At 41.9% G+C, this 23,957-nt stretch overlaps 2 protein-coding genes across 7 annotated transcripts in view; both read left to right on the top strand.

Annotated features, from left to right (window-relative positions):
• Positions 1 to 2,475: 2,475 nt before the first annotated feature.
• LOC139320853 (lens fiber membrane intrinsic protein-like) lies at positions 2,476 to 13,350 on the top strand. Of its 4 annotated transcripts, none has more exons than XM_070949325.1 (5): positions 2,476 to 2,765; positions 8,440 to 8,646; positions 8,741 to 8,887; positions 11,144 to 11,257; positions 11,645 to 13,350. In XM_070949325.1, exons 2-5 carry the CDS (start codon positions 8,478 to 8,480, stop codon positions 11,689 to 11,691), a joined length of 477 nt encoding a protein of 158 aa, XP_070805426.1. In that variant the 5' UTR covers positions 2,476 to 2,765; positions 8,440 to 8,477; the 3' UTR covers positions 11,692 to 13,350. The 4 variants fall into 4 exon arrangements, with proteins under 4 accessions (XP_070805426.1, XP_070805424.1, XP_070805423.1 ...); XM_070949323.1 differs by having other exon boundaries at positions 2,646 to 2,765; positions 8,429 to 8,646; XM_070949322.1 differs by lacking the exon at positions 2,476 to 2,765 and adding an exon at positions 2,786 to 3,415 and having other exon boundaries at positions 8,429 to 8,646.
• A 1,571-nt stretch (positions 13,351 to 14,921) lies between these two features.
• Positions 14,922 to 23,957, top strand: part of LOC139320852 (claudin domain-containing protein 2-like) — a 34,203-nt gene continuing 25,167 nt past the window's right edge. Inside the window, exons 1-4 of one of the 3 annotated variants that reach the window (XM_070949321.1) lie at positions 14,922 to 15,162; positions 18,019 to 18,129; positions 18,885 to 19,025; positions 21,790 to 21,869. In XM_070949321.1, coding sequence (XP_070805422.1) covers positions 21,824 to 21,869 — 46 coding nt within the window. In that variant the 5' untranslated portion in view covers positions 14,922 to 15,162; positions 18,019 to 18,129; positions 18,885 to 19,025; positions 21,790 to 21,823. Of the gene's footprint in view, positions 15,734 to 18,018; positions 18,130 to 18,884; positions 19,026 to 21,789; positions 21,870 to 23,957 lie in introns of all 3 variants that reach the window. The other 2 variants (XM_070949320.1, XM_070949319.1) reach the window with 2 other exon arrangements.

Below are 23,957 nucleotides of genomic sequence, written 5' to 3'. Positions count from 1 at the left end.
TGGCCTGGGCTTGCATTCCAATGTTCATCATAACAGGTGAGCCACGACATCCAACGGGGCTCATCTTGATGGCCATCTGCTTAGAGAGAATGTCCACCAAAGGAAAATACACCATATACAGAATTCGAAAATAAATAATTTTTAACTATTGCAAGGAAGAAGAACAATACCAGCTATCTTAGCAGTGAACATTCATTTTCTAAAATAAGATCTTTAGGTACTATACAATTAGTTTAAAATGAAATAGGGGAACAGAAAACAGATGTAAAAACAAAAAAAGATATAGATAGCTGGATAGCTGGATGGATGGATGGATATATGATAGAGATAAACAAAAAAGAAAGAAAGAAAGAAAACCAGCATTTTTTTAAAAAAAAAATGCAGCTGGAATACAATAAATGTGATTAGCATCTTTTTTAAAAACAACAACAACCAAGAATTCCATCAGGAGTGTATAGAGTGCAGGAGCACCAATATATGCTAGGCATTAATTTAGTAAAAGCTGAAGAACCACGAGGAAACCACTTAGCAATCAAAGCAAATATTTTAGCAGCAAACTCAGTCCGTCAATCCTCAGTAACAGGATCCCTGGATTTCTTCTCGAAGCAAGTTTGTGTTCTATCCAAATGTTGCAATGGGAAGAAGGTACCAGAGCTTTGTGTGTGTGTGTGTGTGTGTGAGAGAGAGAAAGGAGTTACATCCCCAGTATGGGAACTTTACTCTTTGTAAACAATTAGAGCTAGTTTGGATGAGTCTCAGCTTGTCTGAAATTAACTTCTTTCTCTTTTCCCATCAGGTGCATTACTGATGAAGACGCATCGAATTCTCTTCCAGTGATCCTGTCCAACTAGCCATGATAGTCATCAAGGAATGCTCCTGTATGATTTTCACCCCTTTGGTTGTCTTGGCTAGAAAGAACATAGCCTCATCCTAGGAATGAGGTCACAGTTACAATATTCCTGTGCCTTAGTTGGAAATATACTAAGTATGTCCTATGAACTTTTCTGTCTGTTTTATAACTAAGTAGAGCTAAATCGAAGTCTGACAATTTAGAATATCCCATAACATTTTTTAACAGAATAAGGACCACTATTTTAAAGGATTTAGCTTTCATTTCAAACAGGCCTTCAGCTAATCAAAGATTTTCCTTCTTCCTGTCTTGCAAGCAGTCACATATAACCAGTTTCAATTAGCTTTATTGATTAGCCTAGTATAGGCCATATCAAAGCACAAGGTGCAAACACATATCACCAATAAAATCTTATACAAACAATTTCAAATAAAAGTAGGGTAAAATACAATAGTTATAGGATAAGACACAAGATAATTTAATACATAAATACATAAAATAGCATAAAATGACATAAAATTATATTTCGGTGTTACCCTTACAATCTACCCCAATCAGGTCCCACATATGCAGATCTCAACCGAAACATTTTGTTTAAGTCCGGCGCTGTGTTAAATGTTATTTTCAGGTTCTGGCCACACATAAAGTAAGTTGTTTTGATATGGGGATCCCAATGAGTCATTTTGTTTGTTTGTCTGTCATCTTCAGACTCTTATCTAGTTTAGAAGCTGTGGGTGTGTGAGCTCCGACCTCGCAACACACCCACAGCTTGTAAACTAAGATAAGAACCTGAAGATGACAGGGTTGTGAGCCTGTCGAAACGTTGCTATAAAGAAAAAGTTTTAAGGTACTGGTAGGATTTTAGCTAAGGTTTTAAAGGACCTTGCAGAGTGCTCTGTAAGGATTTTTAGAAGATTTTAAGCTGGGATTTTAAGCAGAATTTTAAACATTTTAACTTATTTAACATGACGTGGGAAAACACCCGAGATTTTAATTTTTTGCATATATATATATATATATATATATATATATATATATATATATATATGTATGTATGTATGTATGTATATATATAAGCAAGTTACTCACAACGATCAAAGGGGATCTGAAAAAGAAATCATATTCCCCATTCCTCATATTGAGGAGTGGCTGAATAAGTTTCTTTTTCTTCTTTTTTATTTCATTTCTAGCTATGATGTTGACACCTTTCCAGCAGCAACTAGCAACGAATCAGGAATTCTAGATATAGAACAACTTCAAAAAGAACAATATAATACTGGACAAAATGACTCAGAATGACTTGAACAGGTTTTAGGGTTGGGGGTCCACACAGTCTAAGGGCTGGTTGGCCCCATGATAAACCCCTCCCCATCTGCATTCAAACTCCTAGTCTCTCCATCATAGAACTCTCCATTTTGGGGGGGTAATTGTATAATGTTGTTTTATGTTTTTTAAATTTTTAATCTTGTCACTTGGTTTTTCATGTTTCAATTTATTAATTAAATTGTACGCCACCAAGAGCTCCTCTTTGAGAGAGATGGATGGTTAAGAAGTTTGATCTATGAATAAATTAGTAAAATGTTAATGGATTTTTTTGAATGAATTGAAAGGCATGGAAACTTAATTAATGAATAAAATTGATTTTGTAGATGCTAAATTCAATGGTTCAAACTGGAGTGACTCTTGCATTGGCTGATGTGTAGCAATCGTTTTAAGATCTCAGAGAGCCAAGAATTAAGAAATACAACAGGAAACACATTGTAATATGGGTGGGGAAAGAACCTAGATATCAAGAGTCCCTTAAACTGTAAAGGAAGTGATAGTTCTCTGTTAACATATAGTTAGTTAACATATATAGATCTTCATTTCAGAGAGTTATCACCTGCAGGAAGGTCAAGGAACGGATTCTAAGCTGGTGAGACAGCATTTCTTTATTTCTTTAATCATTTAAGAATTGGCAAATTTTATTCTGAATGAGCTTCAAGAAGTACTGATGGAATCTAATTGTAAGCTTTTGAAATCAATATTTTACGCAAGGCTCCTTCACTTAAGATTGTGGGGGAAGTTGCATATTTTTTTTCTGCTTGCTGAATAATACTTCTAAGTGCTATTTGTTCCATCACCAGTGAGGCTAATCGTGGCTCGATGTATTAGCTCAAGATTCCTTGAGAAATCCTGAAGCTCGGATCTTCTTTAAGATGCTTGGCTTCTGAAAATGTTTGCTCATTTCTGATAAATTTGATCAGTCATCCGTTTCAATGAAAGCACTCTGGGTTTTTGAATGAAAAATGTGCTAAATGTGCTAACATTGAAAATAAAAGGACACAGACTTCCAGTGGCAATCCATTGGAAAATGGATTGGATGTTTTTCAAATTAAGAAGGAAAGGCTGAGAGGTTTGAAGGAGTGTAACCAGGAAATATTGAGAGAGATTTCTCCAGAGGCTTTGATACAGACAACTGGAAAATTGTCAGGAGGTGTTGGGATCTCTAATATAAGAAGGAGGATTCGAAGTGGAATTTTACAACTTTTTTACAAAAATGGATTCTCAATCGCAATTAAAGAGGTGTGTTTAATGAAAGGAATTACTTTGCGAAGAGAAAAAGAAGATGGAGGAATAAGACTGAAGAAGAAGGTTCGCAAAAAAGTCAGGAAAAAATCGAGATGGAAAAATTACAATCTTTTTGCCTAGGGAGGATAGTAGTAGTGGAAATGAATGACTAGACCTGTATTTAGGAATATGATTTGTTTTGAAAAGTTATGTTATAGTGTAAATGAATGATTTACTTATATTTAGGGACATGATTTGTCTTGAAAAATTATATTAAGTAATGTTACGTTTGAATTGTTATGGGCTACTGACCAAACTTTCACTTTTGTCCTGAAGTATATTAACACTAAAGTTATATTTCAAGGAATGCTTTGCTGAAAAACTTATATAAGCTTATAAAGAATGTTTTGTTGAAGAATAAATATAAACTTGTGGGTTATAAGGAAAATATAAGTGGTGCAAGGGTTGAGGGAAGATCTTTTACAATATTTTTTATAGATATCAAATAGTGAAGATGTTATTTGATTATAAGCAATGGATTTGTAGAGAACAAGATGAATAAGTTTATGCAAAGCTATTAAGTAAGGAATGTTCCCAGGAAGAATCAATATGAGTTTATGGGGTAAAAAGTATAAATAAGGTTTTTACAATATAATTTATTTAAGATTGGTTAAAATATTTTGTTAATGTGTTAATATATGTAAGGGTTGGAGATGTGATGGTTAATTGTAATTGGGTGCTGATTGTGCAATGCTGGAAGAAAGAAGACTTGCTTATTATTGAAGAATGGACAAGAATGAAGTTGGATTGATTATTTTCAAGCAATAATTGGTTTAAATAGTTATATTCAGATATGAACAAGGGGAGTTAAAGTGCAAAAGGGGGAGAAATCTATAGATAGTTAGCTTGTTTTTTTTATATGTTTGTTAAATGCTATAGCCTGTATTTGCTCTGGGAAGTCCAGGGGGGGGAGGGTTGGGGCAGGAGGGGGGAGGAGGGAAGGGAAAATATGTGTAAAATTTTTAAAAACTTTTTAATAAAAAAAATGAGCTATGAGAAAATGAGCTATTGAATCTGACAGCCAGAATTTGTGTAACAACTCTTTGAAATCCGTGGGGCTAAATCGAACTTCTTGAACAGAAATATTCAAAACACATTCTTTTTTTGGGGGGGGGGATAGCTGATCTTTTTCTTTCTCTCCACTTCCTAGAAAAAAAAAATATTAACTTTTCCTTAAATAAGGAATTATAAACTAACAATGTCCACTGCATATAAAGAAAATCAATATAAAATATTCTACAGATGGCATATGCCGCCTGAGAAATTGGCAAAAATGTTTAAAGGTAAATCAGCTAAATGTTGGAAATGCCATCATTTGCCAGGTTCATATTATCATATGTGGTGGATGTAACCAGAAGCAAAGAACTACTGGAATAAAATTAAGTTATGGTTGGAGGAAATGATACAACAATGTATGGATTTAAAACCAGAGCTGTTCCTACTGGGTATCTTACCAGAGAAAATTAGTAAAGAAAATATATATTTGATTATACACGTAATAACAGCTGCAAGGATTATTTATGCACAAAATTGGAAAGCAGAGAATATACCATCAGAGGGAGAAGTAATTAAAAAAAAATTAGATTGTGCAGAAATGGACAGATTAACTATGATGATAAAAGAAAGAGAAGATTCAGAATACTTTAAGATATGGAATCAATTTTACTATTGGTTAGAAAAGAGATATAAATAAGTTTTAATAGAGATAGATAAAAATGTTACAATTAGAATATTCATGGAAAATTTTTGTAATGGACTTGGCGAGAACGAAGATAGAAGAGTTAATAGAAAAGAAGAAGTTTTTGGAGATAAAACCGAGATATCACATGGAAGAAATGAACGATTTACTAAATGTTTGTCTTTAATATATATATATATATATATATATATATATATATATATATATATATATATATATATATATATATATGTAGGTCTTTGGTTATTCGGGTCTTCTCCCACGTAAAATTGGAAGTGTCTTGGCGACGTTTCGACGAAGTCTCATTCGTCATCTTCAGGCTGGTGTTCTTGGCTTCGTGCTTCCAGGAGCAATGTGAGATCGCAGCTGTCTCTTCCTTTTAACTGCTAGTGGAGGTGTGAGCTGATTGGGTGGGAACTTGGCTGTGTTCTGATTGGGTGGAGGTGTGTTCTGATTGGTTAGGGGCTTGGCTGTGCTCTGATTGGCTGGGGTTGTGTTCTGTTTGGGTGGGGGCTTGGTTGTGCTCAGCTTAGTCTGAGTTGCAGGGGGATTTGAGCTGGTGAGCTGCGTTGTTGTTGTTTGGCTTCGTGTTTGTGGCCGTGCGAGCTCTTCATGGTGGGTGTCAGTCTGCTTCATGTATGGATTGGAGGGGTTTAAAGTGGCTAATGATGCAGCTGCGGTCTGGCTTCTGGTCCTTGGTCGTGGCTCATTATCAGTGTGGGTTTGAGTCTGCTTTCCGCGTGGATGTGTGGTGGTGACATCAGGTGTGGCACTCGTGAGTGTGGGTCTGGTGTCATTCGTCGTGTTAGGGACTCGTTTGTCAATAAGGGCGGGTTTCCAAACCAAAGACCTACATACAAACACCCGCGAAAACCTGAGAAAACAAATATATATATATATATATATATATATATATATATATATATATATATATATATATGTAGGTCTTTGGTTATTCGGGTCTTCTCCCACGTAAAATTGGAAGTGTCTTGGCGACGTTTCGACGAAGTCTCATTCGTCATCTTCAGGCTGGTGTTCTCGGCTTCGTGCTTCCAGGAGCAATGTGAGATCGCAGCTGTCTCTTCCTTTTAACTGCTAGTGGAGGTGTGAGCTGATTGGGTGGGAACTTGGCTGTGTTCTGATTGGGTGGAGGTGTGTTCTGATTGGTTAGGGGCTTGGCTGTGCTCTGATTGGCTGGGGTTGTGTTCTGTTTGGGTGGGGGCTTGGTTGTGCTCAGCTTAGTCTGAGTTGCAGGGGGATTTGAGCTGGTGAGCTGCGTTGTTGTTGTTTGGCTTCGACCGCAGCTGCATCATTAGCCACTTTAAACCCCTCCAACCCATACACGAAGCAGACTGACACCCACCATGAAGAGCTCGCACGGCCACAAACACGAAGCCAAACAACAACAACGCAGCTCACCAGCTCAAATCCCCCTGCAACTCAGACTAAGCTGAGCACAACCAAGCCCCCACCCAAACAGAACACAACCCCAGCCAATCAGAGCACAGCCAAGCCCCTAACCAATCAGAACACACCTCCACCCAATCAGAACACAGCCAAGTTCCCACCCAATCAGCTCACACCTCCACTAGCAGTTAAAAGGAAGAGACAGCTGCGATCTCACATTGCTCCTGGAAGCACGAAGCCGAGAACACCAGCCTGAAGATGACGAATGAGACTTCGTCGAAACGTCGCCAAGACACTTCCAATTTTACGTGGGAGAAGACCCGAATAACCAAAGACCTACATACAAACACCCGCGAAAACCTGAGAAAACATATATATATATATATATATATATATATATATATATATATATATATATATATATATATATATATATATATATATATATATATATAATGTTTTTCCTCTAGCCAGGTTTTCCCTACGTAACCAAGGTTTTTCTGCAGAAGTAAGAATATATATATATATATAGTCTTATGGGTCTTTATTTGAACAAAATATAGGATTTTATGTATGTGTGTGTGGGGGGGGGGGAACCCTCTTGGTGGAAGGACAGGCTCAATTCAGACTGGAATGCTCCCTAAGAGACAATTGCTTTATTTTACAATGCATTGTGAAATACACATCTATTGGTAAGGAATTGTGGTGCACATGTGCAGCACATGTGCAGCAATTGTGCAGCACATGTGCAGCAGCCCTGGGACATTCTCCCGCAGCACCGCTGCCGCCACCCCTCTCAGCTCCAGCACAGCACTCCGTCTCCCCGAAGGGCTGCCTGCCCATGGGCCGGGCCGGAAAGCAGGCAAGCATGACAGGGCCAGGGGGAAAGGAGCTAGCGAGCTGGGCGGCCCTGACATGCTTGCCTGCCTTCCTGGCAGTCCCCGTGGCCAGGCCCGCTTGCCTGCCTTCCTCCCCAACCATCACCTCTTTGTTCGGCTGCTTACCTTCTGCAGAGGCTGGTCCAGAGTCGGGAAGACAAGCTGACTTGAGTTTTCTGCAGCCCTCAGCCGGACGCCACTGCTGGAAAGCGGCTGGCCAGGAAGCCTCCAAAAAGGCTTCTTGGCCAGCCACTTTCTCCGCAGGCTGCCAAAAAGTACCGGTGGGAAAAGCTGCTGCCATCGTCACCATATTCTTCATGCATGCACATCCCATTGGACTTACAAGGGAATGGATGCACGTGCACGAAGAACATGGCGGCAATGAACTTGCTGGCTGGGGCGAGCGAGCGGCGACTGAGGGACTGGTTTGGGGGCATGGCCAGCCAGCCATTGCTACCAGTTCTGCGATTGACAACAGATTTTTACTACCGGTGCGAACCGGGAGCAAGCAACCACTTTACTAGGCCCAAAACGGGGCAACCTGGCACGTCGCTGTCCTCCCCGCGGCCCGTTTTTGCTCCCAGGGAGGTGCAAGAGGCGAAGTGCTGCCTGTCACACCCCTGGCCAGACCCACCATGGCCATGCCTCCCAGCCAGTCATTAGGGGAGAGAACCAGTTGTTAAATTATTTGAATCCCATCACTGCACATTTTCATGCTTTTGAACTGCTAGGTGAGCAGGAGGTAGGTCGCATGGCATTTCAGGTCTTGAACCTGGGCTGCCAGCTATCCAGCCTAGTGTCTTAACCACTAAGCCACCACCTGGCTCTCAACAGCTCTCATTTTTCCCTGGGAGTTTACCATGCACTAAAATCACACACAGACACACTCAAATTGTTAGCAGAAAAAAGTAATTAAGATGCGTTATCATAAATGATCAAAGTAATGAACAACATAATGAATAACATAAAATTAATGTCATCCAGTTCCATCCTAGATCTCTTGGCCAGTGGCAGACCAGTGCATTCCATAGAAATGAGTGCCCTGCATATTGGTGCTGGAGTGTGTTCCTGCATCAGCCTTCTGTGCCTGCTCCTTGCCTTGGGCTCAGACTATTGGATAGCAGATTCCGGACTACATATAGGTCTATGGAAATATTGTGAACATGAATTATGTGACTCACTTGGTGTGGAAGGGGTGTCAGGTAAGATTCAATATTCCAAATGCATCACTCACCTGAAAGGCCCAGGAGCCTCCGCCTTGAATTTTTATCTTGTGTCTGCATTGGCTCCCTACAGCTTCTTTTCATGCCATCCGAACCTTCATGTTCCTGGGGATGATCGCTGGAGCTGTCTCTCTCGGTGGGCTTTGTACCATGAATAGGCAACCCAGTCTTGGCAATATCTCCATGAGCTGGATCACATATATTGCCAGCTTTACTGCAGGTAAGAACGTTTACAAGAGTCTTTTCCCAGATACGGTTTTTTTGTGTGGCTTAGTTCAAACACTATCACTACTAGTGTGTGTGTGTCTCTGTGTGTCTCTGTGTATTATAGTACTGTACTAGACTAGACTAGACTAGTGTTCTGACTCAGCCTTAGCAGAAGCAAGAAACGGACTCTTTGTCATGAAAAATCCCTTTTATTTACCTCTTGTGAATTAATTGCCTTCACCCACCGAAAACTTCAGTCCTGCAAGGAGTTAACTGCAGCAATAGACCTTATCAGTTCATTCAGTGCAAGGCTGTGAGCTCCCAGCCGAAAGGCTGCAACTTAAGTTCTGGCAAGCAATCCTTGTTGCATGAAACACAATGAGCAAAATCTCTAGAAATACGAACCCTTTCCTTCTATTTATTCCCCAGCCAGGGAGGGACCATTCAGCGTCCACGTTTGCTTTGCTTCCTGAGTCAACTCCTTGTTCTCCCTTGTTCACCTCTCCTAACTGCTCTGCGCATACGTGCATCTGGAACAGGCCCCAGCTGTTCTTCCTCCTCACTCATCTCAGCCTCCAAAGGCAGCTGCCTCCCCAGTGGCTGGGAAATGTCGGATGGCCCTGGCTCTATCTCTGTGTCAGACTCTGAGCATCCATCACAGCCTTCCCCAGGCTCCAGAAGTGGCCCAAGTTCTTCCCCAACCTCCTCATTGACCAAGTCTGCCTCAAGCTCCGCTGGCAGCTGGCGGGCCACAATGACGAGTCAGGGTGGCACAGTGGTTAGAATGCAGTATTGCAGGCTAATTCTGCCAACTGCCAGCAGTTTGATCCTGACGGGCTCAAGGTTGACTCAGCCTTTAATCTTTCCGAGATCAATAAAATGAGGATACAGATTATTGAGAGCAATATGCTGACTCTGTAAACTGCTTAGATAGGGCTGTCAAGCACTATGAAGGGTTAAATAAGTCCAAGTGCTATTTGAAACTTCCACTTTATCAAGTGATCTAAAAAAAAATCACCCGTAGTGTAATTCCTAATTCTATATTTTGCCTGTTTTTGAAGTTCATTTCAATTCAAGTTTTCTGAGGAAGGTTCAAATAGCAATAGCACTTAGAGTTATATATCGCTTCACATTGCTTTACATCCCTCTCTAAGCAGTTTTAAAAGAACTCTTTATCAAGTGATTAAAACACCCATACTGTCATTCCTAATTCTATATTCTGCCTGCTTTTGAAGTTCATTTCTTCATATGTTTTAGCCATTAAAAAAAAAAAAAAGAATTGTAATATTACATACCATCTCAGAAAATAGTAGAACCTATCTGCTGTTGGATGATCTCAAACATCTAAGCAATATTTAACCTGCCTAATACATGAATCAGAAACCATCCCAAAATCTCAGAGATGTAGGCTAGACAGGGAAGTTGAAAAGGCATCCCAAAATAATGGACACGGCTGTGTCTAAATTGATGATGATGATACAATCAGAAAGGTACAAAGCAGTGTACAAACTTAAAGCATCAAAACAACAGCTATAATCACAAGCCCAAATACAGACATTTGAGTTTTGGGAAATTGTATAATTGCAATTATTTCTACAATCTGTCATCAACCAGACAGGATTACCCCATCCTCTGGCCCAGTGGTAAAATTCGCACAGTTCTATCCAGCTCACCGAACCGGTAGCACCGGAAGGCTCTGCCCATTCGCCGGGATGTCATTACATCCCATTTTTTTACCCTCTGTGCATGCTCCTGCACACTCCTGTTCCTGAACTGGTAGCGAAGGTAAGTGCATTTCACCACTGCTCTGGTCCCCTTGAAAACTATTGATGATACAATCAGAAAGGTACAAGGCAGTGGATCAGGGGTGGGTGCTACTTACCTTTACTACCGGTTCGCAACGGAATCGCATGCGCAGATCACCGATGACGACATCCGGGGCAGTGGGCGGGGCTTCCCGCAGGTTTTAGTACCAGTTCTTGCGAACCGGTCCGAACCAGGGGCAACCCACCATTTCAGTGGATGCAATTCACTGTTAGAGCAGATTTGTGAATAGAAAAATATGAAACCGAGGGGGTGGGGGAGGCAAATTAATCCAACCTTCCCTATGCCAGTTTCTGAATTTGGAGGAAATATGAAATACTATTCTAATGCAATAAGAATCCCAAGAGGCTGTTGACTTCTTTGTAATGAGAGCAGAAAAGGCCATAGATGTCTTCCATACTTCTGAAGGAAATGTTTCTACCTCTCCCTCTCCCTTGATTTTCAGGCCTCTGCGTCATGATTGCCATGTCCATTTTCTCAGGAGGGATTGGTTCCACCAAGCTATATGGATGGTCTTTCGGCTTGGGTTGGGCCTCTTTTCCTTTGTTCTTTATAACTGGTAAGGATCTTTTTTTGGATACCCTGGTGAGAATTTTTAAAAGATACATCTTTATGCATTCTGTGTATTTTCACAATGGTGAAATTTATGTCATTTTGGGTTGGGAACTAAGCACATTTCCCTGGCAGAAGAGGTTGGGACTAAAAAGATTTCCAGACATTTAGGAAACACTAGTTTACCTCTATACCTGACATTAAGATTGTGTGCAGTTATTAACAATAGATCTATTCTGGACCATTGATTTTTAAGGATTAGAGTTTGGTCATAAACAGATGAATAAAGAGATGAGGTTGAATTCAGAACTCCATAGATTCCTGGTTATTTATTTTTTTAAAAATTCTACTTCATCTGCTGGGTGGCTAATCCATTATTTTTCCCTTCGGACAGGTTGGCTTACTTATAAATTGCATAAGAACAGAGCATCAACAGCATAGGAGAAATATGACACTGTCTTTGGAGATGACCAGTGAAGCTGCATTGGTAACCTGGAGGCACAGATCAGAATTATTGGCCCTGCACCAAATTTATAAGATGAAGCATGAAGGCAGAAGAATTAGTTTAGCCATACATTCCCAGCCCCTCCCCATCCCATTTTTCTCTAAAATATCCAGATTGTTTCTTTCTGAAGTCCATTTGGATTTGCAAATGTGAAGAACTTTGGGAGACTCCTGCAAGAAGGTCCCAGAAAGCAAGAATTCTACTCTTCTCCCTTCTTTCCTCCTTCCAGGAAACCAAAGATGCTTTTTGGTTTATCTGTGGTCTCCAAGGTCCACATCTGGGGTCTGCAACCTTAAACACTCAAAGAGACATTTGTACCCATTTCCCACAGGAAAAACAAACAAACAAACAAAAAAAAAACACCAGGAGCCACAAAACCTGGGTGGGCGTGGCCAACTCAACATCACTCACTTCCACCAGTCACATGACCTCCTAGCCATGCCTATTGGCCGGTCATCAGGGCAGAGAACTGGTTGTTAAAAAACACTGGGAACCACAAAACCCATTTGATGTCTCTCTCTCTCCCTCCCTCCCTCCCTCCCCCCTCTCTTTCCCTCTCTCCCCCCTCTCTTTCCCTCTCTCCCCCCTCTCTGTCTCTCTCTATGCCTCTCTCTGCCCCACCCACTTCTCCATCCCCTGCCGTAGCCCTTACATTCTCAGGCCAGGCGAGGAGTGACTGGAAGGGGAGGGTGAGGGGCGGGGCCAGCCAGTGTTGGGATCACCCGACAGGGAGCCACAGCAGAGGGTCCAAAGAGCCGCATGCAGCTCCGGAGCCGCAGGTTGCTGATATCCGGTCCACACCCATTTGCACTATTCAGATGACCCAGAGGGCATAGATAAATTTCCAGGTGGCCTCCATGACTTTCAGAAAGAGTACTAACGACCAGATGACTGCAAGGAATATAAATCCTTTCTCTCCTCCACCATTCAATCAGAACTGAAGAAGCGTCTTGGATGAGAAGTGAAACATCTTTGAGGGGGAAGAAAAAGTCCAATTGCCTTTTGTAAAAAGCACCTTTGGAATAACCCTGAGCTGGATGACTGAGAATCTCCATAGATTCTTTCAGAAAAAATTGATTTCCATTCTGCCCAAGGGAAAAGAAAAAAGAAAATTAATTTTCTTCCTGCCAAAAGAAATAGGATGGAATTATCCCTGCCATGCCTTCTCTTCTTCCTCTGATGGGGATCAAGAATTCTCTGGATAAACACCCCGCCCCAACCTCACCTTCGTTGCATCTCAGATTTCCCCCTTTTCTATATCGCACCTTTAAAAATTTTATTTCCTAGAAATCAGAGTTTTTGCATTTTAGGATAAGGAATGCTAAAGAATTGTATAACTCATGGCATACGCTCTCAGGCTATAATTGTATCTGTTTAAATCACCTCTTCTTCAACATCCTATCTGTATAATCCCCTGTTCTTCTTTCATCTGTTCTTCAACAGAGTCTTTAGGTCTGAAAATATTTGGAGAGGAAAATGATATTTCCAATTCAACTGAATTTATGCAATTTGAACTACTTTTTTTTATCAATGACTGAACTTTTTAACTCTAAATATCTGCAAAATATATTCTCCAGTAAAAAGGCACAAATATTTGCAGTGTTTCGTGAGAGTTTCAATGGAGAAGGGAAACTTGATTGGAGTTGGATGCCAACTATGTCAGCTACCCCTCAGCACCACTGAAATTAATGGGAACTAAGTAATCACTCATTTTCAGTGAGTTAGGGACTTATTTGTAACTTAGTGAGTCCAACATAGAATTTAAGCCTCTGATAAGTAACAAAGCTAAGACTTCAGTCACCATAAATAAGGGCTGTTAAATATAAAATGTGCTCAGTAGCCAATGTTTGAATAAATAAGGAGAGGGAAATGGATATAAAGAAAATTTTATTTTGATCACAGTCTAAAATGCCTAGGACCAGCTGAATGTCACTCATGATTTACCGTAAAATATAAGGAGGGAGAGCCAATTCGGTGTAGCGGTTAAAGCATCAGACTGGAAACCAGGAGACTGTGAGTTCTAGCCTGGCCTTAAGCAAAAAGCCAGCTGGGTGACTTTGGGCCATCTGTTTTCTCTCAGCTCTAGGAAGGAAGCACTTGTGAAACATCTTCCCAAGGAAACTGCAGGGACCTATAGAGACAGCTTCTGAGAATCAGATATGATGGAATGGAATAGATCTGGAAGGGACCTTGGAGGTCTTCTAGTCCTACCCCTTGCTCAAACAGGAGGCCCTATACCAGTGATGGCTAACCTTTCTGCCATTGCCTGCCAAAAGCTGGGGGAGTGCAGGGTGGTCACGTGTGTGTGTGCCCACACCCATAATTCTATGCGCCCTGCCCCCCAATGCATGTGTGTGCGACCCCCCCCATGCTTCCCTCATTTTTGGCATGTGATGGCACGGTGGGCCCGGTAGGCCCATTTTTTGTCCTCTCCAGGCTCCAGAGCCTTTCTAGGAGCCTGGGGAGGGCAAAAACAGCCTTCCCTACCTCCCCGGAGGCCTTCCGGAGGCCGGAAACAGCCTATTTGCCGACTTCCGTTGGGCCCCAAAGCCCCAATAATCAGCTGGCCAGCACGCTGGAGCTAAGCTAGGGTAACACTCGCGTGCCCACCAATATGGCTCCGCGTGCCACCTGTGGCACGCATGCCATAGGTTCGACATCACGGCCCTATACCATTCCAGACAAGCGACTGTCCAGTCCCTTCTTAAAAGCCTCCAGTGATGAAGCACCTACAACTTCTGAAGGCCAGCTGTTCCACTGGTTAATTGTCCTCACTGTTAGGAAGTTTCTCCTCAATTCCAGGTTGCTTCTCTCCTTGATTAGTTTCCATCCATTGTTTCTTGTTTCGCCCTCTGGTGCTATTTTTCTACTTGCATTTTTTACGTGCTTTCAAACTGCTAAATTGGCAGAAGCTGGGACAAGTAACGGGAGCTCACCCCATTACGCGGCACTAGGGATTCGAACCGCTGAACTGCTGACCTTCTGATCGACAAGCTCAGTGTCTTAGCCGCTGAGCCACCACATCCCCTAGAGACACCCTACTACACCCCCAAGGAAGAAAGAAAGAAAGAAAGAAAGAAAGAAAGAAAGAAAGAAAGAAAGAAAGAAAGAAAGAAAGAAAGAAAGAAGGGAGGGAGGGAGGGAGGGTAACCCTTTTGCATTCCACCAGGGGGCAGCACAATGCTGAAGGCCTGGTCCTTGCATTAATAGACCAAGGATTTGAGGCAGCTTTCAAAGGCGCTACATCACCATTGCTGAAAAATGACTTGGAAATGCCCATCTGATCAACTTTTGCAAATAAATTGAGAAGAACCAAAGAATCTTGACTCAGTTCCAGAAAAGAGACCTGAAGCAATCAAAGAGAACAAGAATCGGTCATTGGGACCTAGCTCCCAAAAATATTAAAGGTAAAGGTTCCCCTCACACATATGTGCTAGTTGTTCCTGACTCTAGGGGGTGGTGCTCATCTCCGTTTCAAAGCTGAAGAGCCAGCCCTGTCTGAAGACATTTCCGTGGTCATGTGACCGGCATGACTCAACGCCAAAGTAAGCCCCGCCTACTTTCTCCTTGATCTCTAAACCACGATAATAAATCTTGAGCATATAATGACACTCACTGTACTTTGTTCCAAGCCTTTCATAGCTCTTAATCTGACACGCTCTGTTACCTGTGGTATTATTCCACCTATTATTTCATCCTTCACCGGAGGTTCCTTGAGGTGTCTTATCTCGGAGTTGAAGCAAAAACTGAAGCTCAATTTCCTAGAGTTTCCTGAATCAGGAATCCTGACAATGTGGTGGCCGCTACTTCTCCTAAAGATCTCCAGCCCTATTCTTCTGACGCTGGCTTCTGCGCTTTTGTTCGCTGGCATATTCACCGAACACTGGGTTGTTGTCATTACTCCTCTGGGAATATACCATGAAAACTTGTGGAAATCTTGCATTGAGTCAACCTGCTTTTCTTTGGATCTGGATTGGGGTAAGCTGTTTGTCAGGATGCAGCATGTGACGCGTCTGGGCCACTACCTTACCTGAGGTTGCTAGTTTCTTTGAAGATACAGGTTCATAGTTCTCTTGGGAAATGACTCTGCTTCCAGAGCTGCTTCTCGTTTGCCATTGAAAATGGTTAACAATACGAATAGGATAGGATAGGATAGGATAGGATAGGATAGGATAGGATAGGATAGGATAGGATAGGATAGGATAGGATAGGATAGGATAGGATAGGATAGGATAGGATAGGATAGGATAGGAGCTGGAAGGGATCTTGGAGATCTTCTCCGCTTGCTCAAGCAGGAGAACTTACACTATTTCAGATAAATGGCTGTCCAATCTCTTCTTAAAAACCTCCAACCTCAGGTGGCAAGCTGTTCCACTGGTTAATTGTCCTCACTGTTAGGAAGTTTCCCCTTAATTCCAGGTTGCTTCTCTCTTTGATTAGTTTCCAACCATTGTTTCTTGTCCTGCCTTCTGGTACTTTGGAAAATAATTTAAACCCCCACCCCCACCTTCTTTGTGGGAGCCTCTCAAATACTGGAATCCTGCTATCATGTCACCCCTAGTCCTTCTTATCTCTAGATTAGCCAGACCCAAATCCTTCAGCCGTTCTACATACGGTTTAGTCTCCAGGGCTTCGATCATCTTAGTTGCCCAATTAATTGCCCACAAATCTTTTAGTTGGCCACATTTAGAAAAGTATTTTGAAAAGGGCTGGGTAGTCCTCCCCCAATCCTTTAAAGTTTTGAGAAGCTGATGACCAAAAGATGAATATCTAGAATGCTTTGTGTTTAAGATTTGAGGGTGATGTTTATATGAAGTTAAACCTGAAAAATTTGGGGATATTTATATTAATGGATGGCTTCAACTGTTTTCAAATTAAATCTTAAACTATATCCTGTCTCTCTGGATATGAGAGTCTGGTCACACCCACTTTTTCTTCTTCAGCTCATTCATCGTTTCTCTTCTCGGCGTCTCTTTTTCTTGAAACATTTTTGAGGAAATTTTATTCCTGCTTTTCTAACCAACCGTTGAAAATAAAACTTAAGGCTATTAAACATTGGGAAAAATAACACAGCGGTTGGATTTTCACAACGTATTAGACTTAAGGCTTTGATGGCAAATCTTTTCTCCTCAGCCTTTCAAAACTTCGACAAATGTGTCACTTGACTTTGCTGGGTTATCACACTCCCCACCACACACACAAAAGCGAAACAATTATTCACGTATTATCTTTTCTTTCTTTCTTTTTTTAAAAATGGTGGACAAATGGAAGCAGCGCCAGGTTGGGTGGGGTTTTCTTTCTTGAAGTGGCTTAAGAGAATGCTCTTTTGCTGCCTGTGCGACCTGCAAAAATCGTATGAAAACAGATACCATATTTAGGGGATTTTTGGAAGCTCTGTGACACAGAACACACTCTCACACACACACATTATCACATGGTCTCCGCAGCCTCTGCAAATCACGCAAGACCAAGGCATGTTTTTAAGAATATTTGTGTTGTTTGGTACCGGTGAATGCTACCATGCCACCCAAAAAATCCTGGCATGTCACCTTTGATAATATCTTGCGCCCGTCGGAGTCTGAATCTGAGACGGAAGATGAACAGCTGACAGAGAGCGGGAGAGTGGCTCAGTTGGGTGTGGAGGAAACTGGGGAAGGGCAAAGTCAGGCTGGGCAAAGCAGGGGAGAGGTAGAACAGGGGAGAGGGGGTTCAGATGAAGACCAAGGCCCACCTCCTCCTCATCCTAGGGGGCACAGGGAAGAATGCAGAAGTGAGTAACGTGGGTTGGGTGGTTTACGGGGAAGGAAAGGGCCCCGGTTCTCTTCACAAGGCACACCTGGGGATGGAGTTCAAAGGAGAGGCAGTTGGGAAGGGCGTTTGTCGGGAACAAAAAGAGCCTTGGTAGTACAGTGGTCTAAAGCACCCTGTTATTAACACAGCTGCCTGCAATTACTGCAGGTTCGAACCTTACCAGGCTCAAGGTTGACTCAGCCTTCCATCCTTTCTAAGGTAGGTTAAATGAGGACCCAGTTTGTGGGGGCAATAAACTGACTTTGTATAAATATACAAAAGTATGAAGGCTATTGCTTAACACATTGTAAGCCGCCCTGAGTCTCCGGAGAAGGGCGGCATATAAATCAAATTAAAAACAAAACAAAACGCTGAATTCATCTAGTATTGAGAGTTGTGGCGTTCATTCCCGGCATTCCTCCTGACAGTTTGAATTAGAAACGTGCTTCTGTGTGCTTATCTTGTCTTGCTAGAATTATTCTTGGCTTCCTGGACTCATTATCCTGCCCTGCTGGAGTGATTGATTGTAGTCATTCTGATTACAGCGCTTGGACAGGAGTAGCTGCAGCCGGAAGCTGCTACAGGTTTGTGGGAGAGCTTTTTTCCAGGCCGGAGAGTTAAAGGGACATTGGGGGCAAAGTTGGTGCCAATAAAGGGACTCATACCGGTTCTCTGGCTGTGTTGCTTTCATGCCACACCCCAAGTCATCACAGATACGTGTATCATAGCTTCCCCCATGCCTGGATTAGAAACTGGCAGTGTGTGATCTAAGCTGTTGTCAAAACCCTATCATTAGCCACGAGGTATAGCCACCGTAAGGATGAGCTATTGGGCATAAGCCATAATGTCAGCTAGCAACTGTACAGGTAGTCCTTGACTTACAACAGTTCACTTAGTGACATTTCAAAGTTGCACCGGCACTGAAAAAAGTAACTTATGACCGTTGTTCAGACTTATGACTGTTCCAGTATGCCCATGTTTCTCATGCGATCAAAATTCAGATGCTTGGCAACTGACTCATATTTATGGTGGTTTGCGGTATTCCTGGATCTTCTGAAAAACAAAGTCAACAGGGAAACCAGATTCACTTAACAAGGACAGTGTTTCATGTAACAACTCTGGCAGGAGAACTCCTAAAATAGGGCAGAATTCGCTTGGCAACTTTCTCACATAACAACAGAAATTTTGGGTTCAATTTTGGTCATACGTTGAGGACTACCTGTATTTACGAACCTGGGGTTTAGGATTATAGTGTTATGTGAACCCAGCCTACTATAAGGTAACTCCAAAGTCTTGTCTTGTTTTGCATTCTGAATGTTCTCTCATTATTCTTTTGCAGTATACGAAATCTTTGTCATTTGGCTTCTGGGAACAGCGGCAGGATATTCAATCATACTCCCCATTATTCTCCTCCTGCTGTACATCTGGAAGACGAACAAGTTCCTGACCAAAAGATTCAATCAATCCGTCTTAGTGCCAGGTATCTGCAACCCCAAATTCATTTTCTGGATCAGAATGGATTGGCTTTGGTCCCTTAAAGTTAAGGAGAAACTTCCTAAGAGTGAGGACAATTAACCAGTGGAACAGCTTGCCACCTGAGGTTGTGGGTGCTCCATCACTGGAGGTTTTTAAGAAGAGGTGGGTAAAATGGGGAGCCAGATTGTTGGGGGCAAAAGGCTGACTCTGTAAACCGCTTAGGGATGGCTGTAAGGCACTGTGAAGCGGTATATAAGTCCAAGTGCTCCTGCTATTTATGATGCTCTGTGAAATGATGACAGGTTCTTCTTAGCCTCAGCTCTTCAAGCATATAAAGTTGCTTTTATAATTAGACATGATTGGGATGCTTTAGTTCTGGTTTCCCACAATTAGTTTCCTCTATGGGCCAGTACTTCTCTAAACCACTTCCTCTTATATGCTGAGCTCTCACACACTTTATTGTCATTGCCCTTGTGTGTTTCCCTTAATGGCAGTTAATCCCCTGAAACTACACACATAATTTCTCTAATACCTTGGGCCAGTTAAAAAAGTATTGTGATACTCTTCCCCACCAGTGGTGAGTTTCTCCCGGTTCAGCCCAGTTAATTGTCCTCACTATTAGGAAGTTTCTCCTCAATTGCAGGTTGCTTCTCTCCTTGATTAGTTTCCACCCATTGTTTCTTGTCTTGCCTTCTGGTGCTTTGGAAAATAAGTTGAAACCTCTTCTCTTTGTGACAGTCCCTCAAATACTGGAGTACTGCTATCATGTCCTCCCCAGTCCTTCTTTTCTCTAGATTACATTCTAGGAAGAATGGTAAAGGAACAAGGTATGTTCCAGAAGTTGAAAGGACAGATAATAGCAACATAACATTCTTCCAGTAGTTGAAGGTGTGCCCCAGGGAAGGGAATGTGGATTTATGATCTATAGCTCCAGAAGACAGGACAGGAAATAATGGGTAGAAACTTTACAGGGACACATTCAAATCTGAAATGAGATGTTTCTGTCTGAGTGGTATTAAGCAGTGGAAGAGCCTACTTCCTTGAGCGAGAGGGGTTCACTCATGGGAAGTTTTCAAACAAAGTTTGGATAAGTATTTTTTTGTGTGAGATGGTAGTATGATGAGTCCCACTTCTTCTAACCCCATGTTTTATGATCCATAGGTACAAGCCTATGCCATTCAGTTATACGTTACCACCTGGTCTTTACTGGCAGAGTAGCCAAACTTAGCAACTCAGTGTGATGTTTTGGTCTTGGTCAATCAGAAGCTGTCTAGCATGTCCATATCTAAGAAAGGATGAATTTCTCCTTTTCCCCCCCTTTATTTTCTCGCTGTGATGTCACCCTTTTTCAGTAATAGCTAGAAGTGAACGAGAAAAGGGAAGTCCAAGTATCCACTCCTAGGTACAGAACAATCCAAAAATAGAAAACCTAGCTCACAATATACAGCTACAGAAAATAATTCAGAATGAACTGAAGGGATTTCTTAACGTGCTTTTTGAATGAATTGAAAGGCATGCAAGTTGTCCTCAACTTGCAACCATTCATTTAATGACTGTTCAAAGTTACAATGGCACCGACAAAAGTTCGCCTGATTCACCAGTTGCAGCCCTTTCTGGACCGGAACTCCTTGCACACGGTCACTCACGCCCTTGTCATCTCCCGGCTGGACTATTGTAATGCTCTCTACATGGGGCTCCCCTTGAAGAGCACTCAGAGGCTCCAACTGGTCCAGAATGTGGCCGCACGGGTGGTTATAGGCGCAACTCGTTGCACCCACGTGACACCCCCCCTGCACGAGCTGTACTGGCTCCCAGTGGTCTTCCGGGTGCGATTCAAGGTGTTGGTTACCACCTTTATAGCGCTCCATGGCATAGGACCCGGGTACCTCCGAGACTGACTTCTGCCACCAATAGCCTCCCACCGGCCAGTTCGCTCTCACAGAGAGGGTCTCCTCAGGGTGCCATCGGCCAAGTTATGTCGGCTGGCGACACCCAGGGGGAGGGCCTTCTCTGTGGGAGCCCCAGCCCTGTGGAATGAACTGCCCCCGGAAATACGTAAGATCTCCGACCTCCGGGTATTTCGCTGTGCACTCAAGACCCTGCTGTTCCGCCAGGCCGGGCTATCGACATGATAATTTTAAATTGGGGTACTTTAAATTTCTGGGGTTTTAAATTGAGCCGAATTATTTAATAATTTTAAATTATTTTAATTGATGTTTGTCTTGTGCTTTTAATAGGCTGTACACCGCCCTGAGTCCTTCAGGAGAAGGGCGGTATAGAAATAAAATTACTATTATTATTATTATTATTATTATTATTATTATTATTATTATTATTATTAAAAGTGACTTACGACTGGCCCTTGCCCTTACTTTCATCACAGTATCCCAACAGTGAGGTGATCGAAATTTGGGTGCTTGGCAACTACTACGGTATAAAGTTATGGTCATTGCAGCACCCGGAACTCATGTCATTAACAGCCATCGTCACTCCTCTACAGGATTTTAAATACACTAGTGGCCAAAATTTTGGAAACTTTTTTTTTGGGGGGGGGGAGTGTATTTTTGAGGTTTGATGGCTAATAACACCACTTTTTTGGGGGAGTTTCAAGATAATCCTATTCCACTGCTGGAATGGCCTGGGAATAGCCCAGACCTTCACCCAATTGAAAATCTATGGAGCCGACTAAAGAAACTTGTTAGTCAGAAGCGATCCAACAATAAAACCCAGTTAATAGAAGCAATCCTTCAATCTTGGTTTCACATTAGAACAGCTGCAGAACTCAAAGACTTGGTTCGCTCCATGGGAAGACGTTGTAAGGCCGTGATTCATGCTAGAGGTTACCCAAGTAAGTACTAACTGATGTGATTTTTTTAAAAAAAATATTTTTATTATACATTTATTTATTTATTTATACATTTTTTCTTTATAACACATCATATTTCCAGTTTTGCAATGAGAATGTACTGGCTGTATCCAGTCCTATACATAGTATTATACACCCTGGTTATAACCACTATTTTCTTAATCTTACGTTATAGTTTTTTTCAAATGCATAATGTTGTACGTCATAATTATAACCATTATTCTCATAATTGTACCATAACCTTCTATATATTTATCTCTATATGCATTTTAATCTATAGTCACTTACAGTCCAATTGTAATATATATATATATATAGCTATCTGAGTCTCCCAGAGAGCAACACAGAGTTGCAGTTTGTCAACAGAAAAAAAGCCCTGAAGCTTGTGAATGAGATTTCACACAACCAGAGCTGCAAAACAACTTAGTTTACGTAGGTAAAACCTGGCTAGAAAGAATATGCACATAAAAGCCTACGAAAAAGAAAAAGACACATTATACCTTTACAGGGGGAATATCTGAGAAGTGGGTGTGGCTCACCGACGAAGCCTTATAAGGCAGAAATAGCTATCTGAGTCTCCCAGAGAGCAACACAGAGTTGCAGTTTGTCAACAGAAAAAAAGCCCTGAAGCTTGTGAATGAGATTTCACACAACCAGAGCTGCAAAACAACTTAGTTTACGTAGGTAAAACCTGGCTAGAAAGAATATGCACATAAAAGCCTACGAAAAAGAAAAAGACACATTATACCTTTACAGGGGGAATATCTGAGAAGTGGGTGTGGCTCACCGACGAAGCCTTATAAGGCAGAAATAGCTATCTGAGTCTCCCAGAGAGCAACACAGAGTTGCAGTTTGTCAACAGAAAAAAAGCCCTGAAGCTTGTGAATGAGATTTCACACAACCAGAGCTGCAAAACAACTTAGTTTACGTAGGTAAAACCTGGCTAGAAAGAATATGCACATAAAAGCCTACGAAAAAGAAAAAGACACATTATACCTTTACAGGGGGAATATCTGAGAAGTGGGTGTGGCTCACCGACGAAGCCTTATAAGGCAGAAATAGCTATCTGAGTCTCCCAGAGAGCAACACAGAGTTGCAGTTTGTCAACAGAAAAAAAGCCCTGAAGCTTGTGAATGAGATTTCACACAACCAGAGCTGCAAAACAACTTAGTTTACGTAGGTAAAACCTGGCTAGAAAGAATATGCACATAAAAGCCTACGAAAAAGAAAAAGACACATTATACCTTTACAGGGGGAATATCTGAGAAGTGGGTGTGGCTCACCGACAAAGCCTTATAAGGCAGAAATAGCTATCTGAGTCTCCCAGAGAGCAACACAGAGTTGCAGTTTGTCAACAGAAAAAAAGCCCTGAAGCTTGTGAATGAGATTTCACACAACCAGAGCTGCAAAACAACTTAGTTTACGTAGGTAAAACCTGGCTAGAAAGAATATGCACATAAAAGCCTACGAAAAAGAAAAAGACACATTATACCTTTACAGGGGGAATATCTGAGAAGTGGGTGTGGCTCACCGACGAAGCCTTATAAGGCAGAAATAGCTATCTGAGTCTCCCAGAGAGCAACACAGAGTTGCAGTTTGTCAACAGAAAAAAAGCCCTGAAGCTTGTGAATGAGATTTCACACAACCAGAGCTGCAAAACAACTTAGTTTACGTAGGTAAAACCTGGCTAGAAAGAATATGCACATAAAAGCCTACGAAAAAGAAAAAGACACATTATACCTTTACAGGGGGAATATCTGAGAAGTGGGTGTGGCTCACCGACGAAGCCTTATAAGGCAGAAATAGCTATCTGAGTCTCCCAGAGAGCAACACAGAGTTGCAGTTTGTCAACAGAAAAAAAGCCCTGAAGCTTGTGAATGAGATTTCACACAACCAGAGCTGCAAAACAACTTAGTTTACGTAGGTAAAACCTGGCTAGAAAGAATATGCACATAAAAGCCTACGAAAAAGAAAAAGACACATTATACCTTTACAGGGGGAATATCTGAGAAGTGGGTGTGGCTCACCGACGAAGCCTTATAAGGCAGAAATAGCTATCTGAGTCTCCCA

The sequence above is a fragment of the Pituophis catenifer genome, unplaced genomic scaffold, assembly GCF_029215685.1.
Source record: "Pituophis catenifer annectens isolate HBS135680 unplaced genomic scaffold, rPitCat1.0.hap2 SCAF_9, whole genome shotgun sequence".
Classification (NCBI taxonomy): Eukaryota; Metazoa; Chordata; class Lepidosauria; order Squamata; family Colubridae; genus Pituophis; species Pituophis catenifer.
Note: the sequence above shows the minus strand (reverse complement) of the source record. Positions and strands in the feature narration are given on the sequence as shown.

Bases quoted from the DNA above. Each gene is read 5' to 3' on its own strand.
- LOC139320853 (XM_070949322.1), top strand. From the start codon at position 3,390: ATGGATTCTCAATCGCAATTAAAGAG. The intron at 8,647-8,740 runs GTAAGATTCAAT...GGCTCCCTACAG, and splicing joins TGGTGTGGAAGGGGTGTCAG to CTTCTTTTCATGCCATCCGA. The intron at 11,258-11,644 runs GTAAGGATCTTT...CCCTTCGGACAG, and splicing joins TCCTTTGTTCTTTATAACTG to GTTGGCTTACTTATAAATTG.